The sequence below is a fragment of the Notolabrus celidotus genome, chromosome 10 (genome assembly GCF_009762535.1).
Source record: "Notolabrus celidotus isolate fNotCel1 chromosome 10, fNotCel1.pri, whole genome shotgun sequence".
In the NCBI taxonomy this organism is placed as follows: domain Eukaryota; kingdom Metazoa; phylum Chordata; class Actinopteri; order Labriformes; family Labridae; genus Notolabrus; species Notolabrus celidotus.
Window position 1 is genome coordinate 12,117,155 of NC_048281.1, and position 18,170 is coordinate 12,135,324.

The 18,170-nt window shown below is 46.8% G+C and overlaps 1 protein-coding gene across 1 annotated transcript in view; it reads right to left on the bottom strand.

The window, feature by feature from the left end:
• Positions 1–18,170, bottom strand: part of ttn.2 (titin, tandem duplicate 2) — a 198,922-nt gene that overhangs the window by 74,237 nt on the left and 106,515 nt on the right. The window contains 33 exon segments of the mRNA XM_034694393.1: positions 61–363; positions 476–656; positions 757–875; positions 969–1,093; positions 1,197–1,350; positions 1,454–1,759; positions 1,846–2,042; positions 2,355–2,460; positions 2,545–2,844; positions 2,938–3,237; positions 3,320–3,435; positions 3,514–3,700; positions 3,779–4,075; positions 4,165–4,452; positions 4,549–4,848; positions 4,941–5,088; positions 5,288–5,439; positions 5,557–5,844; positions 5,937–6,051; positions 6,282–6,469; positions 6,664–6,966; positions 7,160–7,459; positions 7,545–7,814; positions 7,915–8,181; positions 9,130–9,254; positions 9,395–9,803; positions 10,064–10,342; positions 10,466–10,732; positions 10,815–11,084; positions 11,198–11,366; positions 11,454–11,551; positions 12,964–13,230; positions 13,857–13,980. Of these exon segments, the coding sequence (XP_034550284.1) occupies positions 61–363; positions 476–656; positions 757–875; positions 969–1,093; positions 1,197–1,350; positions 1,454–1,759; positions 1,846–2,042; positions 2,355–2,460; positions 2,545–2,844; positions 2,938–3,237; positions 3,320–3,435; positions 3,514–3,700; positions 3,779–4,075; positions 4,165–4,452; positions 4,549–4,848; positions 4,941–5,088; positions 5,288–5,439; positions 5,557–5,844; positions 5,937–6,051; positions 6,282–6,469; positions 6,664–6,966; positions 7,160–7,459; positions 7,545–7,814; positions 7,915–8,181; positions 9,130–9,254; positions 9,395–9,803; positions 10,064–10,342; positions 10,466–10,732; positions 10,815–11,084; positions 11,198–11,366; positions 11,454–11,551; positions 12,964–13,230; positions 13,857–13,980 (7,318 nt within the window).

Below are 18,170 nucleotides of genomic sequence, written 5' to 3' on the forward strand. Positions count from 1 at the left end.
GCCCTCACCCTCTCTGTCATGTCAATATAAATCAGTTTCAGAAGCAGATGTCGTCCTTACCGACAGCGTCTGAGGCCTTGACAAACAGTGTGTTGCGTGATGGCTCGCTGACCCCTGCTGCGTTCTCGGCTTTGACTCTGAAGGCGTAGCTCTTTCCCTCTGTGAGTCTTCTGACAGTGTAGGACAGGACAGGAACCAGGAAGTCGTTGCATCTCTCCCACTTATCCTCGCCCTTCTGCTGCCTCTCCAGGACGTAGCCCATGATCTTAGAGCCGCCGTCATACATGGGGGGCTTCCATGTCAGGGTGATGGTGCTGGAGGTGGGGTTGTGGGTCTCCACGTCCACCGGAGGGTCAGGGGGATCTGGAGAACGCAGAGGAATTCAATATTCTAGTTGTTGCTCTAAAGTTTGATCTCTTGAAACCAGAACAAATCTGTCTACTCTCACTGAAACATTAACAGGGATTTTTCATACGTTTCTGGTCCTCAGCGATGACCGGGTTGCGGAGCTCGACAAACTCTCCTCCTCCAATCTTGTTGACGGCCTGGACTCTGAAGTAGTACTCTCCGTTGGGGATCAGGTCTTTGACATTCCAGCTCACCTTGTTCTCTCCAGACATCATGTTGACGTAGGTCCTCCTGCCGGCCTCACGGCGCTGCACGAACAAAGGGAGATGGGTTAACGCTCGCTCAGACCCCGACGTCAGATTTTAAACTTTCAGCTCAGACATTAAAAAACATAGCATCTTGTCAGACCTGCAGGACATAGTGAACAATGGGGGTGCCTCCATCGTAGTCTGGAGGATCCCAGGTTACTTTACAGGAACTCTTTGTGATCTCAGAGGCCAAAATCTCCTTACAGGGACCAGGCAGACCTGAGGACAAGCAGAGAGAGACAGGATTAAGAAGTCATTCAGCAGGTCACTGGGGATCTTTGATAGTGAATTAAAAACAGTGACATTGCGTACCGATGACTTTGACATTGATGGCGGCGCTGGCGGTTCCCAGTTTGTTCTCCAGAGTCACTTTGTACTGTCCGGCGTCAGCGTGCACGCTGCTGTCCACCTCCAGGTGACAGGAAGTGTACTCTTTCCTGTTGGCCAAACAATCCCATTAGCCAATCATAGAGTCCAGTCACTTCTACCCCTGATAGTTAGACAACATACACCTTCACACCCATCGCTCTGTGTCCTGACCTGAAGTAGACGCGCTCGTCAGCCTTCAGCTCCTTCCCGTCTTTGTGCCAGGTGATTCTGGGCGAGGGGACGGCTCTGAAGGGGATGGGGATGTGCATCTTCTCTGTCTCAACAACAACCAGGTCCAGAGTCTGGAACTCCAGCATTGGGTTACCTGAAAACATAGAAGCATAAGTGATCAACCATTGCTGCTGTGTGTGGTTTGAGTCGGGAAAGGGACTCCATGAGGACGCTGTCGAGCCTTCGAACACCCTTACAGTCAGATTCTTTGGCGAAGACGTTCTCAGAGATGTCTGAGGGCTCGCTGATTCCGGCGGCGTTGATAGCCCTCACTCTCAGGATGTACTCCTTCTCAGGGACGATGCCCTCCTCCACACGGTATTTCAGCTCCTTCACTTGGCGGGAGTTAACCCTCATCCACTTCTCTGTACCAGCTTCACACATCTCGATGTGGTAGCCAGTGATCTGGCAACCACCGTCTCTCTGTGGGGGTTTCCAGGCAATGGCCAGGAAGTCCCTGCTGGCTCCAGTCACATGCAGCTCAATAGGTGGAGATGGGATTCCTGGAAGAGATGAGACAGAGAGATTTAGACTGCATAACCTGTCTCCTGTGTGCTTTTGATAAATCGGGACTAATCCCCAGACTGACCGGTCGGGTCTTCAATGGTCAGGATCTCGGTGGGTTCACTGGCATGTCCGATGCCCGCCTCGTTCTCAGCGCTGACCTGGAACTGGACCTCGGTTCCCTCGATGACGTCTGTCACTCTGTACTTACAGTCTGGACCTGAAGTCTTCCCGCATTTCACCCAGCGGGTTCCCAGCTTCTCCTTCTTCTCAAGGGAATACCTGAGGGAGCGGAGTCACAGCTTAGGACATCCTTTAGAGGAAAACACTGAACAGAGGATGTGTGAAGAGCCACAAAACATGCTGCTACAAAGGTTCCTGATCAGATCTCAGACCGTGTATCTGGTTTTTGGTTAAGACTTTGTTAGAGTTTGGGTTCATGGCATGTCTGTTATCTCCCTCTCTCTTTTTCATGTCTCATAAGATGGGTCCACTCTTATTTCTAGTCCCCTGACACCTGGTCACCCATCGCTGTTTTAATTAAACCTTAAAGACTTGATGGTGGTGATACCGGTGAAGATGTCGGTGTCTTACTTGAGGATCGGTCTGCCACCGTCATTTTTAGGAGCCTCCCAAGACAGGTCAACGTATCTCTTGGTCACAGCGTTGACAGTAAGTGAGTAAGGTGGCCCGGGAGTGGCTGAAACAAACACCAGCAGCTTCATTAATATTCAATAAGTCAAATGATGACTGTGGACTTGATCAAGACTTCTCTCTGACTTACTGAAAGTGTCTTTAGCCAACACAGAGTCCTCCATCTCGCAGAAAGGTCCAATCCCTGCAGAGTTCTCAGCAGCGACGCGGAACACGTATAGAGATCCCTCGTTGAGTGGTGTCACGGTGTACTTCAGCTCCTTCACGGTGGTGTCCACCGCCTGCCAGCCCTTACGCCTGACATCACGCTTCTCCACCACGTAGTTTGTGATCTTAGAGCCTCCATCGCGCTCGGGGGCCGTCCACTTCAGGTCAGCGCTGTTTCTGTTGATGTTGACGACATCCAACCAGCGAGGAGCGGAAGGAGGATCTGAGGAGGAAGAGGAAAGATAGAAAAGAGGTTAGTTTGAAGATTTTATCTGTTTCAAATGTTCTGACTGCTCTGGAGCTTCATCTCTCTTACTGAGTCTTTCTTTGCAGAGCACAGGGTCGCTGGGCTCGCTGGGGTCACTCTCCCCAGCCACGTTGACAGCTCGCACCCTGAACGAGTACTCCTGCTTCTCCATCAGGCCCTTCAGGAAATGCTCCAGGAGGTTGATGTTCTCTGCCACGCGGATCCAGTCAGTGGTTCCGCTCTTCAGCATCTCAATGACGTAGCCGTCAATCTTTGCTCCGCCATCGTGCTCTGGTTTGGTCCACATGAGGAAGCATGAAGTCTTGGCCACGTCCTTCACGGTGGGTTTACCAGGAGGCCATGGAGGATCTGGAAGAGGAAGACTACCATGTTTAGAGTCCTCTGTAAGTATTTAAGATGTTGAACAAAGCTCAAGCAAACATTTATGTACCGATAGGATCCTTGACGAGGATCTGGTCTGTCTCTTTGCTTGGTTTTCCGGTTCCAGCGAGATTCTCAGCCAAGACTCTGAACTTGTACTTCTTCCTGGTGGGCAATCCTTTGACTCTGCAGAGACAAACATCAACGCATTAAAATCCATCAAAGAGAGCAGCTCGTTTCAGGCAGCAGAGAGGGGAGGCTAACCTGTAGTTGGTATCTTTGATGGGCAGCTTGTTGCATCTGATCCACTTGTCATGGTCAGGTTCATGTCTCTCCACCCAGTATCCGGTGATGGGGCTTCCTCCATCCTCATCGGGCTCGTACCACGACAGGGTCACGGAGTCTTTGGCGATGTCTGAAGGCTCCAGTTTGTAAGGAGCTCCAGGAGTGTCTGAGGACAGAGAGGAGAGGTTAGTCCCAGGTGTACCTCACTATGTGATGATCCTTAGTCCTGTGTCATGTGACCTACCAAAGGGATATCTGGCAATGATGGACGGGTGATCAGCCGCTGGGCCGACACCAAACTGGTTCTCAGCGAACACTCTGAAGATGTACTCCTTGAACTTCACCAGGCCCACGGCTCTGTAGGTGGTCTGTTTAACGGTGGAGGACAGGCGGTGCCAGATCTCGCTGTCAGCCGCACGCCGCTCCACGATGTAGTTGGTGACCTTGGAGCCACCATCGTCACGTGGAGGGTTCCAGGCGAGGAAGCAGGACTCGTTGGTGATCTCAGAGATGTCGAAGGCAGCAGGAGGACCGGGCTTATCTGTATCAGGATAACATGTTTAAGTTTAGTTTAACCAGAAACTCAGAGAGCTTCCTTTAAAACCTTTCATCCCCTTTCTCTGTTTTTACCAAGGATGTTGACGTCCACGGTGGCGGTGGCGCGACCGCTGCTGTTGGTGGCCTCGATGATGTAGGTGGAGCTGTCGTCTCTCTTGGTCTTGGCGACGGTGACTGTAGAGTATCCGGGTTTGGTGTCAATGGACACCCTGTCGTCTGGTTTCAGGACCAGGTCAGCCTTGGTCCACTTCACGCGGGGCTCAGGCTTACCCTTCACTTCAGCGGGGAGCTCGATCTTGCTGCCAGCCTTGGCGGTCAGTCCAGCCAGAAGCTTGGCGTCCAGCTGAATCTCTGGAGGCTCTGCAGGAGCGATAAAGAGGGGCACGCTCAGAGATCTGGTTTAAACATTAGCTTTACACTAAGAGACAAGGACAGTCAATAAGACAGTCTTGGTACCTATGGGATCCACAGCCTGGATCTCGTCGGTGGCCTTGCAGGGCCGACTGGCTCCGAGGCGGTTCAGGGCTCGGACTCTGTAGGAGTACCACTGGCCCTCGAGCAAGCCAGTCACCTGGCACTTCAGCTCTGGCACCATATCTCCGCAGGGTTCCCACTTATCGGTTCCCCTCTGGCAGCGCTCTACGTTGTATCCTTTGATTCCAGTACCGCCATCGTACTTTGGTGGCTCCCAGGTTAGGAAGATGCCGCTGGCTGACTTGTCCCTCCACCTCAGGTTCTCTGGTGGGTCAGGGACGGCTGGAGGGGAGACAGGGAAGTTAGAGACTTAGTAAAAAGAGTTTGTGGTTTCATTGCTAAGAGGCACTCTGATCACTCCTGGTGTGACTCACTGGCAGGAGAGGACACGTTGACGGGCTCGTCGATGTATGCTGGCTCTCCTGGTCCACACTTGTTGCAGGCAGTGACTCTGAACAGATACTCCTTTCCTTCAACAACATCAGTGACTGTGAACTCCTGATCCTGGATACCTGTGACCACCTGAGAGACGCAGAGAGGGAGATCGAAATAAGAGTTCCTGATTGATGTTTCAACTTCAGCTTGAATTACTTTGTAAATTTATATCCCAAGGGTATCATCATTCTTAAAACTTTTAAAGCTGAGTCATTCAAACAAACACATTGTTTTAAGTTTTGGAGAAGAATATGATCTTTGGGTTTAGCACACATTATTGTCGTACCTTGACCCAGGTTTTGCGGGACACATCCCGTTTCTCAACCTGGTAGCCGGTCAGAGGACTTCCTCCATCATGGTCTGGAGCCTCCCAGCTGAGGTGGACGTGCTGCCGGGTCACCTCCAGGACCTTAAAGTCCTTTGGAGCACTTGGAGCAGCTGGAGAACAAAACATACAGAACATTTAGAATAAGAAAAGCTTTCTCGGTCTGTTTAAAGTCAGCTAATTCGTATACCACTTATCACAGTCACTGAAGGACATGTTTGAAGGCATACCGATGACATTCACGTCGATCTCTCCAGAGACGGATGTGACGTCGTTCTCCAGAGTCAGGGTGTAGGTGCCTCGGTCTGGGCGGACACTCGGTTGGACGATCATTTCTACAAAGGTGGACCTGGTGGTCAGGGTGACTCGTTCGTCTGCAGTGGTCATCTCCTTCTCTCCCATGGTCCACTTGGCGGTGGGGGTTGGGTATCCGGTGATGGGGACTCTGATGGAGAGAGGCTGAGGGACGATCACCTCCAAACCGTCTTTGAAGGCACTTAGGTCCAAAGTTGGTCCGACTGGAGAAGAGAGAGAGAAATGAAGGGAGGTGAGACATGAAGCAGTGTTTGTGTTTAATTATCTGAGACACGCTGAAGAAAGTCTCTCTCACCGTGTGTGTCGTCAGCCAGCAGAGGTCCAATGATGTTTGAGGGTCCAGAGAGTCCAGCTGCGTTTTCAGCAAACACTTTGTAGTTGTACTTGGCTCCGTATTTCAGACCAGTCACCTGAGGTCAAAGGTCAGAGTTACTGATTTGAAGTTAAACAAAGTGAAACTTTTCAGAATTTAAGGGTTAGTCTGATTACAAGCAGCTGATGGAGCGCCTTTACTCTGAAGCATCAAGAGGAAGTTCATTTGGTGTCGTCAGTAATAAGAAAACATTCAGAGGCTGAAGAATCAACAACCACACGTCTGACAGAAACCGTGAAGGAGGGTTTGTCTGGGTTGTTCTTGTACCTTGTAGAAGAGGTCGGGGCAGAGGCGAGCGTTGCAGCGCAGCCACTTGTCGCTGGCGTCCTCAGCGCGTTCAATGATGTACCCGGTGATCATGCTGCCTCCGTTTTTCAGAGGAGTCTCCCAGGTGAGCTGCACGGAGCTCTTGTTCTGGTCTTGCCAGACCAGGTTCTGAGGAGGACTGGGTGGCTCTGCGGGGGGAAGACACAAATTTAACCTCCGTCAGCAGGATGGAGAAGAGTGAAGGAATGATGGGGTCCACTTTTTAAACCCTGATTTCTAAGTTGGAGGATAGATGGATGCACTCATGTTGCTTTATCTCTCGTCTAACAGATTCATGAGATCCTGGATGAATAAAGAGAAACTGAAGAGGGACTTCTCTTACCGATGGGGTCCATGATCTTGATGGGCTGTGAGGCGGCGCTGGGTTTGCCCTCGCCGGCTTTGTTCTCAGCTTTGACTCTGAAGATGTACTCTTTGTTCTCAATGACGTCGTTAATAATGGCGCTGAGCTCGTCGGCTTTGGTCACCTGGACGGGCGACCACTTCACCGACGTCCTATCACGCAGCTCAATGATGTATGAGGTGATGGGAGAGCCTCCGTCAGACACGGGCGGCTCCCAGGAGACGGTGCAGCCAAACTTGTTGACGTCTCCGACGATCACATTCAGAGGAGCTTCAGGAACATCTGAAAATAAACACACAAGAGAAGTTAGCAAACTCTGCTGAGCTGTCTGCCTTCAGAGGAAATGTCTGAGTTCTCCAGAGATCGGTTCTCCGCTCCATCTTTGTCTCCTTTAATCACCTTTGTTCTTCAAACCTGATCAAACTGTCAAACTTGGTTCTTCTGACTCTTAAAGACGTTTGTGAGTTGCTCTTACCGAACTTGTTCTTGGCCTGCACGGGCTTGTCGGTCTCCACGTTGGGTCCGGCGCCGACCCTGTTTCTTGCACAGACTCTGAACAGGTACATGGAGTCCCTCTGGAGTCCGGTCACTGTGTACTCAGGGCTGTCTGCGTGGTCTGTGGCCAGAGTCCAGGTCTTGCGCTTAATGTCGCGTCTCTCCACAACGTAGGCAATCACCTTGCTGCCGCCGTCGCTCTCAGGCTCCTCCCACACCAGACTGACCTCGCCATCGGCGGTGTCGACCACCTGCAGGTTCTTCACGGGTCCGGGGACGTCTAAAGAAATCAAACACCACATTACGATCAGGTCAGACTGAAGATCACCTGATGACAGTTTTTTGTCCGTGTCCAGAGGACTTACCGATGACCTCCAGGTTGATGAAGGCCTCTCCCTCGCCGTGTTTGTTCTTGATGATGACCCTGTAGCGGCCTTGGTCGGCCTTCATCGGGTCCTTCAGACGGTACTCTGTGCGGTCTGCGGACGTGTGGATGTTGTCTTTGGGCAGACTCAGGTTGTTGTACAGCCAGTCGGCCTCAGCCTTCGGGTACGCGCTGTAGGGGACGGCCATGGCGATGGGCTTCCTGGCGTCGGTCACATAGGTCTGGTCTGTGGTCTTAATCTGAGGCACAGCTGGAGGACACAGGACACAGAAACTCAGCTCACATTGATCTACGTCTCTGAGAGAGATCAAACCTCACCACCATGACGGAGGAGGTGTTGGAGGCCTCACCTGCCAGCTCCAGCTTGGCCTTGGCGTCTTTGTCTTTGACGATGAGCCGGTACTCTCCCTGGTCTCGGGGTCTGATCTCACACACCTGCAGTCTGTGGATTTTACCCTCGCTCATCATCTGGTATTTGTCTCCCTGGACGACGGTCATGTTGTTCCTCAACCACTTCACCTCCACTCTGTCTTTGTTCAGCTCCACCTCAAACACCACGTCTGAGCCTGGAGGTTCAAACACGTCCTGTGGGGGTCTGATGATCTCCACCGGGGTCTCTGCAGGACAAACAGATTCATGGAGAGATCAGTGAATGAAGGAGGAGGAGGAGTTAGACTGATGTTTAATCCTACTGTTTGTGTTTCCTCGCTCCTTCGTCTATAAACGATGGCGTCCGGAGTAACGTCTTTGGCGTTTTTTCTTCTACACTGATCCATGTGACCTCTATTTTCTCTTTCATGCACTTAAATGTTGTGAGAATTTGTGTTGCATCAAGATAATTCTGCAAATTTGGATCACTTCATCTTCTTTCTCTTCTTCCTCTTCTTCCTCTTTTTGTTGCACACTGATAAAGTTTGAAGCTTGATTTTATGTCTTCTATTATTTCAAAGAAAGTTTTTGCCTTTAAATGTGCTTTGAATAAAAGCAGAAATTGTGTTTAGAATGTTTTCATCACTTTTATCTGCTTCAATGAGGTATTTCTCTCCACCTCTTCAGATCCTGATTTATTTTTACTTTCCAAAACACAGCCAGGGTTTTTGTAACGGCGCTCTCAGACAAATAAGTTAACTTTCAGAACACCGACATACTCCCTCAGCGCCAATCAATATCAAGAAGGGGCGGGACTTCTGATAATAACTTTCCGTACAGAGGAGTAACTGACCTGCCTTTTTTTTTGGAGGTATAATTTCGAGGTGCAGAGCTGCTGTTGCAAAGACATGATTTCTATCAGCTGTTCTTGTGTTTTCGTTTAAAATCTCATTGAACAAAAGCAGATATGGAGTTAACAAAGCGTCTTAACACAGAGTTAACTGTCTCTACTAAAGGACATAGAAGTTCTGCAGACAAAGCCCTGCTCAAACAACAGTGTAAACAGACAGGCCCTCGATTGCTGCAAAGACTTCTGGGTACACCTCGATTCTTTACCAAACATGGTTCGCACGTATAAAACAGGAACCATTTTATAAGATACAAATAATTTAAATGTTCATTTCAAGGCCGCTCACCTTCAACAAAGAGCCTGGCTCTGGATCTCTTGTCGTCGACTCCACAGGCGTACTCACACTCGTCATCAGGTCTGCACTCCTTGATACGCAGGGTGCACATCTTTCCATCCTTTTCAAATGTATATCTAGAAAACAACATCAACATCATCATCCATCAACAGACGAACAAACATTCTCTCACTCTGAGCTGACAGAGATCTTCTTTCAGGGACATTTTAATAAAGTTCTATGTTTTTGAACGTTTAGCAGCTCGGCGGTGACGAACCTTGGTCCTTCTCTGATCTCACGTCCGTTTCTATACCACTTAGCGTCGGCCTTCTCTTTGGTCAGCTTGCAGGTGAACTCTGCATCATCGAACTCAGTGATGGTCTGGTCCTTCAGGTGCATGGAAAAGTCTGTGGGCGCCTCGCTGATGATCAGCTCAGCCGTGGACTTGTCGTCTCCGGCCATGGCAATGTACTCGCCTTCGTCCGCCAGCGTGCAGTCTTTGATGGTCAGAGTGTGCTTCTCTTTGTCCACCCGGTACACGATGCGTTTGTTGAAGGCGATCTCCTGGCCGGCCTTCATCCACTTAAGTGTGGCGTTTGGTCTGTTGACTTTACAGGAGAAGCTGACGGTCTTCTTCTCCTGAGTGTCGATGTCCTCCAGAGGAACCATGATCCTCAGACTCTCCTCTGAACAACAAAAACAAACACATTAGACATTTATTCAAGCGGAGCTGAAACTTGCAAGTCTATAAATTACTGGAGCTCCAGAGAAACTCGAATAGATCTGGGTTTATAATTTGACATATTGTAGGCTGAGAATGATTGAAAGCTACAACATGTGTCGTAATGATTTCAGTCTTTTGCTCCAGCCTGCAGCTGTCTAATTGTTTGCATTGAATTGAATCAGGATGTAAATATGACGCTCCACTCTGCCGTCTCTTGCTGACCTTTGACGGTGAGCTTGCAGGTGCTCTTTGCCTGCTCTCCTCTCTGATTGGTCAGGGTGATGGTGTAGTTTGATTCGTCTGGCTTCTGGGCGTCTTTGATCCTCAGAGAGAACACATTGTCTCTCTGGACCATCAGGTACTTGCTGCTCTCGAACATGGTCTCATCGTTCTTCAGCCACTTGGCCTTGGCGCCCTCAGTGTTCACTTCACAGTTCAGGACGATTTCCTGTCCTTCTTTGGCCTCTGTGTCCTTCAGAGGAGTGATGATCTTCAGTTTCTCTGCAGGGAACAAAGATCAGAGATGAGCTTCCGCGAGATGAACACATTTAACTCTTCATGTTAAAGTGGGCTGAATATTAATATGCTGCTCTGTGGTGTCATGGGTCGTTTTGCAGGGCTTACCAAGCACAGTGAGGTCGGCGCTGGCTCTGGTTGGTCCGATCATCACCACGTATCCGCCCTCGTCTTTGGGCTCACAGTTCTTGATGATCAGAGATCGTCTCTTCCCGTCGCTGACCATCTGGTACTTGTCTCCCGCCTGCAGCTCCTTATCTTCTCTGACCCACTTCACCTCGAAGGTCTCCTTGGAGACGGAGCAGGTGAACTCGGCCTTCTCGCTCTCCACCACCTCCACGCTCTGGGGCCTGGAGATGAACTCTGCAGCCAGCTCTGAAAGGAGACGCAGACAGAGGTCAGAGGTCGTGATCTTAGTGTGATCAGACTCTGCAGAATCACTTAAACCCATCCTCACCGTTGATCTTCAGGTTCCCGGAGGTTTTGATGCTCGGGCTCAGCCTGCAGTTGTACTCTCCGGCGTCGGCCATCTTGAGATCCTGGATGAGCAGGATCCTTTTCTTTCCATCATAGATGTGCTCGTAGCGTCCGCCCTCGGGCAGCTCCTCGTCTCCTTTGTACCAGGTGACGTCAGCGCTGGGTTTGGACACCTCGCAGATCAGCTTCACGCTGTCCGTCTCTGTTCCCTCCACGTTGGAGAGGTTCTTTGTGAACCTGGTCTCCTCCTCTGCAATGACAGAGACACACATAGATCTGAGCTCATGTCCGAGGTCTCAGTGTTTACAGGTCTCTACCTCACAAAGGTTTACTCTTCAGATTAAAGGGAACTAGTTTTCTTACCGACGACGGTGAGCATGCCGGAGGACTTGGTGGTCTTTGCGTCACATTCGTACTCCGCCTCGTCATCAAACACCGACTTGTGGACGATGAGGATGTGTTGGCGGCCCTGTGCAATAATTTCGTACTTCTTCCCCTTCCTGATTTCACTTCCGTCCTTGAACCAGCGGACCTGAGACGGAGACAAGAAGAGAGGTAATTCAAAATCCAACCTTTATTTAAACTCTCTGACGACAGAAAGACAAAGAGGCGCGCTCACCTTGACGTCCTCTCTGGAGACTTCACACTCAAACCTGGCGGATTCCTTCTCTTTGATCTCGACATCATGGAGCGGCTTCGAAAACTCGACATGTGGAGCTGTTGACCAAAGAACACGGACATCATCATCAGTGACAGATCGAAAGTGAGATCCTTAACAAGTGTTACCCCCTTATTTAAAGTATCTTCTGACCTCTGAACACAGATGATTATTTGATCTAAGAACTCTCTGTGTGACTGCAGACACACTGAGAGTCATACAAGCTCGTTTCATAGCTTTAAAGTTCATTTTATTTAAACGTCTTGATAGTAACAGTGTTGATGTTTCTTTCTCTCTCTTTCAGATTCTCTTATTTCCTTTATTTACATTTCATGAATCTGTTTGTAAGGTTAAATCTTAAATATTGTAGAACTGTCATGTGTCTGTCTTTGAGTTTTTAATCCTTGCAGAGTCTGCGTAGAGCTCCTGTGAAAACTGACCGATACATTTTTATTCTCTTCATTAAAGAACGATAATGAGGAGGAGAGGGACATCATCAGAAAGTTTGCTGATCATATTCTTTACTCCATTTTTTTGTTGTTTGTTTTTCAATGAAACACAAACTCTTTAGTGACCTGATCACTGACCTGAATAATCCACAGTAGGATCCTCAACATGTTTTCAGGGACGTTCGAGAGATGTGTGTTTAATTTGTTAACTTTTAGAGTTTAAGGTATTGCTTTTTTTTAAAGTTATTTTTGGTGGATTTTTGCCTTTATTTGATTGGACAGCTGAGGAGAGAGAGGGGAGACATGCAGCACACGGTCGAGGTCGGGAGCTGAACCAGCGACCTCTGCAACAAGGACTCTGTATATAGAATGCGCTTAATCCGCTGGGCCAACGGCGCCCCCTGGATCAAAGGTTTTTATGTTGCTGAGAATATATCTAATGTTTTACAGAATGTTCCTTTAATCTTAAAACTGATTCTTGTTTTCATTGTAGGATTCCTTAAAAGTGCAGAGTATAATTCACTCTGATTTTATTTCTGTTCAGGTTCTTGTATCTGAAGCGGGTCTCTAAGTTCTGTAGTGGATGTCTTCACTTCATAAGAGCACCTCAAAAGTCTTGATCCCTAATGCTTCCTAACTTATTCTGATTCTTTATTGTCTTGTAATCAGTTTGATATATAAATATATTTTTTATATTTTTATATTTTTGGTGCCTTTTTTTTCTTTACACCTTTATTTATAGAGGAGAGGACAGTGCATAGTGTAGAAAGTGAGAGTGGGGGAATGACATGCGGAAAAGAGGCCGCAGGCTGGATTCAAACCCCGGCCAACACACGCAACTCAACCATTAGGCTAAGTCTGCGCCCATCAGTTTTATATTTTATGTTTGTTTGCACGTGTATGTTTTCTTTCTTTCAGTTTTGATCTTTCATGATTGAAGCATTTATCTGAACATTTAATTTTTGCTTGAACTCTCTGAAAGTAAAGAGTTAATAACTCTGCCACGTCACAGCTGCACTCACGCTCAACATTGAGGAAACAGGAGGTTTTGAAGGCTTTGGCGTCACAGGTGTACGTCCTGGAGTCGTCCAGAGTGCAGTCGTGGATGAGCAGCGCCCTCTTGCGGCCGTCAATGATCATCTCGTACTTCTTGGTCTTGCGGATATCCTGTCCGTCGATGGACCATCGCACCTCTGCATTCTCTCTGGACACTTCACACTCAAGTGTGGCTGTGGCCTCCTCCTCCACCGTCTGGTCCTCCAAATGCTTGCTGAACTCCACAGGGGACTCTGAATACACACACATACACACGCACACACACACACACACACACACACACACACACACACACACACACACAGAAGGTATTTTAGTTTCTGCAGGGTGTTACTGTTCAAAGTTTCCACCTTGTTCTCTGTCAGCGTCATAAATCAAAGACCTGCAGCAGCTGCTCACATCAACACCCTCATGTTGGTTTAGCTGCTGACTCTGACAGCTGCTATGGAAACACACACTGTAGTTCACAAACTGAAATAATGTAGAAAATAAATGTATTTAAATAAATTTAAATAAAAAATAAGTTTAATAACGGCATTTTACACATTTCACACTTTAAAGATATGTAAAAATATCAAACATCATCGTTCTCCTTTCACTGAAAAACCATCTGTTTTAGGGTTGTTAATGCCTGAATGCAGAACTTCCATTAAGATACTGATGTTTACGAACGTTAGGCCACGCCCACCAGTGATACCACAGTGTTTTGAGTGACATCACTGGTGCTTAGTGTGAAACCACTGCAGGGAAGCAAACCCAAAACTCTCAGTGTTAAACTGTCTTTAAACTGTCAACTTGGACTACAAACACACGTCATGTTTGTAGTCCTCAGCAGAATCCTCAGGTGTGGTGGTCTTACCTTTAACAGTGAGGTTAGCTTCAGTATGGAAGTCCTTGGCAGTGAGTTTGACTTGTCCGGCTTCACTCAGCTGGACGTCTCTCAGTGTCAGGCTTTGGACTTTACCGTCTGTCTTTAGCACCACCTGTCAGGTAAAACAGCCAGTCAATAAGGGTTCATTTAGACCTGAATCATACCTGTCAGGTAAAACAACCAGTCAATAAGGGTTCATTTAGCCCTGAACTACACCTGTAGGGTAAAACAGCCAGTCAATAAGGGTTCATTTAGCCCTTAACTACACCTGTCAGATAAAACAGCCAGTGAATAAGGGTTCATATAGCCCTGAACAACACCTGTCAGGTAATACAGTCAGTCAATAAGGGTTCATTTAGCCCCGAATTACATCTGTCAGGTAAAACAGCCAGTCAGTTAGGGTTCATTTAGCCCTGAACAACACATGTAAGGTAAAACAGCCTGTCAGTAAGGGTTCACTTAGCCCTGAACTACACCTGTCAGTTAATACAGCCAGTCAAAAAGGGTACATTTAGCCCTGAACTACACCTGTCAGGTTAAACAGTCAGTCAATAAGGGTTCATTTAGCCCTGAATTACACCTGTCAGGTAAAAAAGCCAGTCAGTGAGGGTTCAATTAGCCCTGAACTACACCTGTCAGGTAAAACAGCCAGTGAGTAAGGGTTTATTTAGCCCTGAACTACACCTGTAAGGTAAAACAGCCTGTCACAGAGGGTTCATTTAGCCCTGAACTACACCTGTCAGGTAAAACAGCAAGTAAGAAAGGGTTCATTTAGCCCTGAACAACACCTGTCAGGTAAAACAGCCAGTCAATAAGGGTTCATTTAGCCCTGAACAACACCTGTAAGGTAAAACAGCCAGTCAATAAGGGTACATTTAGCCCTGAACTACACCTGTCAGGTAAGACAGCCAGTTAATAAGGGTTCATTTAGCCCTGAACTACACCTGTAAGGTAAAACAGCCTGTCACAGAGGGTTCATTTAGCCCGGAACAACACCTGTAAGGTAAAACAGCCAGTCAGTACTGGTTCATTTAGCCCTGAATTACAACTGTCAGGTATGACCAGTCAGAAAGGGTTCATTTAGCCCTGAACAACACCTGTAAGGTAAAACAGTCAGTCAGAAAGGGTACATTTAGCCCTGAACAACACCTGTCACGTAAAACAGCCAATCAGAAAGGGGTTAATTTGGCCCTGAACAACACCTGTCAGGTAAAACAGACAGTCTGTAAGGGTTCATTTAGCCCTGAACTACACCTGTCAGGTAAAACGGCCAGTAAGAGAAGGGTTCATTTAGCCCTAAACAACACCTGTAAGGTAGCACAGCCAGTGAATAAGGGTTCATATAGCCCTGAACTACACTTGTCAGGTAAAACAGCCAGTCAGTGAGGGTTCATTTAGCCCTGAACTAAAACTGTCAGGTAAAAAAGCCAGTCAGTAAGGGTTCATTTAGCCCTGAACTACGCCTGTCACATATAACAGCAAATCAGAAAGGGTTCATTTAGCCCTGAACAACAGCTGTCACGTATAACAGCCAGTCAGTAAGGGTTCATTTAGCCCTAAACAACACCTGTAAGGTAACACAGACAGTGAATAAGGTTTTATTTAGCCCTGAACAATTCCTGTCAGGTAAAAGTCAGTCAGTAAGGGTTTATTTAGCTCTGAACTACACCTGTCAGGTAAAAAAGCCAGTCAGTAAGTGTTCAATTAGCCCTGAACTACACCCGTCAGGTAAAACAGCCAGTGAGTAAGGGTTCATTTAGCCCTGAACTACACCTGTCAGGTAAAACAGCCAGTCAGTAAGTTTGCATTTAGCCATGAAAAACACCTGTCAGGTAAATCTGTTGGTTGATGTTTTCTCCCTGACACATTTTATAAGGCTTGAAAAACATTGTTTGTTCTTTCTTCCTGATCGCAGGCTTTCAGGCATAATTAGCAGAAATGTTGAGGGTTTTAAATTCCCTGAAATTTGACTGTCAGGTTTACAGAGGCAGAAAAGTGGCAGGTTTTCCAGTCCCTTAAAGTACCTGTCATGTTTACAGATTAGAAAAATTGAGGGGTTTTCTGTTCCTGATACACACACAATCAAACTCTCTTTCTTCCCTCAACAATATCTGCAACGTTCTCAGGACACAGAGCTGAACATGGAGCAGGATTTTGGGTTCTCAGGTCTCACACAGACTCAGTCAGCTGAGTCCTGTCAGCTCATACGAACGCAGGCAGCTGCTTTCCTTCCCCCGATTTAAACTGCACGACCTCTGACACCTGACGGCTGATTTTACCTCACATCCACAGAGTGTATATCACAGAGAGACGCCTGAGAGCACCAGATACACCCGTCTTTAAAGGAGATTAAACATATCTGATATTAAAATGATCATTTATACTGTAAGTCTTTTTTTAACAGTTTAACAGGTTCTGTTTCTATTTGTTTCGTTCATTTTTCTGTTTTCTGTTGTTTTTTTCTTCTTCTGAACTTTTCCTGATTTCACCCTCTGTCTGTTTATCTAACACTCGTGTTTACATCTGTTTTTTCAAAATAAAACTCCCCCCAGAGGTCAGAGCAGCTGCCTGTCGGTGCTTCTTTCATAAACCATGAGGCTGCACTGACGAACATAATACAGATAAGTTTCTTATCGACATGTTTGGGCTCAGAAACATTTGAGTCAGGTTATCTTTAAAGGTTTCTTGATTTTCTTGATTTGTTGTAAGAGGTCAGTGACAGTTTAAACCGACCTAAGCTTTATTTTTTACACCAGATGGGAACATTCAAAGTCTTAAATAAGTTGAAGTCATGACAGATCAATCATCAGGTTGGATTGATTTAAAAAAACTGAAACAACAATGTATTTCCTTTTTACATGTTTTTATGTTCTGTGTTATAACTTATTTTTCCTCACTGTGCAGCACTTTGGTAAACTTTAAGTTTTTTAAACATATGTTTTTAACAAAGCTGTAAAAGATCATGAAGGCATCCCTCTGTGGGTCAATTTTTGTGATAATTTCAATAAATCAAAGTCTGAATTTAGTTCAAATCTGATGTAAAGTTAAAATTAACATCATATTATTTTGTGTTTTTAAATACAAAATAATATGTCTTTGAGCTGAAGTGTTTTGATTTGAGTTGTAAAGACAGGAGGTTTTGTGTGTGTGTCGGTGTCAGGGACTGTTTTATAGTTGAATTGCTCTGTGGGGGGGGGGGGGGGGGGGGGGGTCTTGTCACTCTTCCTGCCTCACTTTAAACACGTTCAAATTTGCTAACATGTCTCCTCACTGTAATTTAGTATTAAAGTTTATACGGATCAGTTTTTAGGCTCCATGTCTGACTGCAGTCCTAAACCTGTATTTAACTCGGCTGATTTAAACAACAGTTTGAACTCTTAGTTTAAAAAAGTTAAGAATGATTCTGGTCTGTTACAAAAATCAGTTAAAATAGGAACATTGCAAAAGGAAAGTCTTCTGTAAGCTTTCATAAACACATTGTAGCTGAGTCACGTTAACTAGACTTAGCTAAAATGTGTTTATGAAAGTTTCCAGTTTCATTTGTTCCTATTTGAACTGATTTTTTTGGCATAATAGAGCATACTACTGGTCTGATTTAAGCATTTTAAACCACCATTCAAAGCCACAAACAGACAACAAATTAGAACATTTAACTCCAGATTTCAGTCTTTAAAGCAGCCGTGAAACTACAGTTTCTCACTTTTTAACAATTTGATTCCAAACAAACAAAGCTGAAATAAATAAAGACAGTTGAGGATCATCATGTTTCTTTTTCTACATGTGATAAAACAGTTAGAGCGTTTTGACCATGTAGCATGCACTGAATCACTCTTGCACAACCCAGAGAGAGATCATGTGTCGCTGTGGACCTCAGAGAGCTCAGGTTACATCAGATAATCAAAATAATCCTTCTTTACGACTGGTTTCATTTCAGGGCCTGGACTCACAGCGAGCTGCTTTAATTCAGCGGGAAAACATCAACACAACAAGAAAAGGCTAAGCAAACGCTCTGTGACTTTAAAAAGTGAAGCTGCTGAATATCTGCTGTTGCCACCTGCCCTCCTGCTCCTGTTAAAAATAACCTGCAGAAACGCTGGCAGGGCAGAAAGTCGGCCTTATCTCCAAGACCAGGATCGAATGCTCTGCTGGAATCCTGGACCTCCTGCAGCAGGGCCATATATGAAGGGGGCCTGAAGCTGCAGCAGTGTGGACAACATTAACCTCAACACTGTGTACAAATAAAGAGGGGATCCCTGGATCTAGATCAGGACCAGGACCAGGACCAGCATGAGGCCTGTAGCA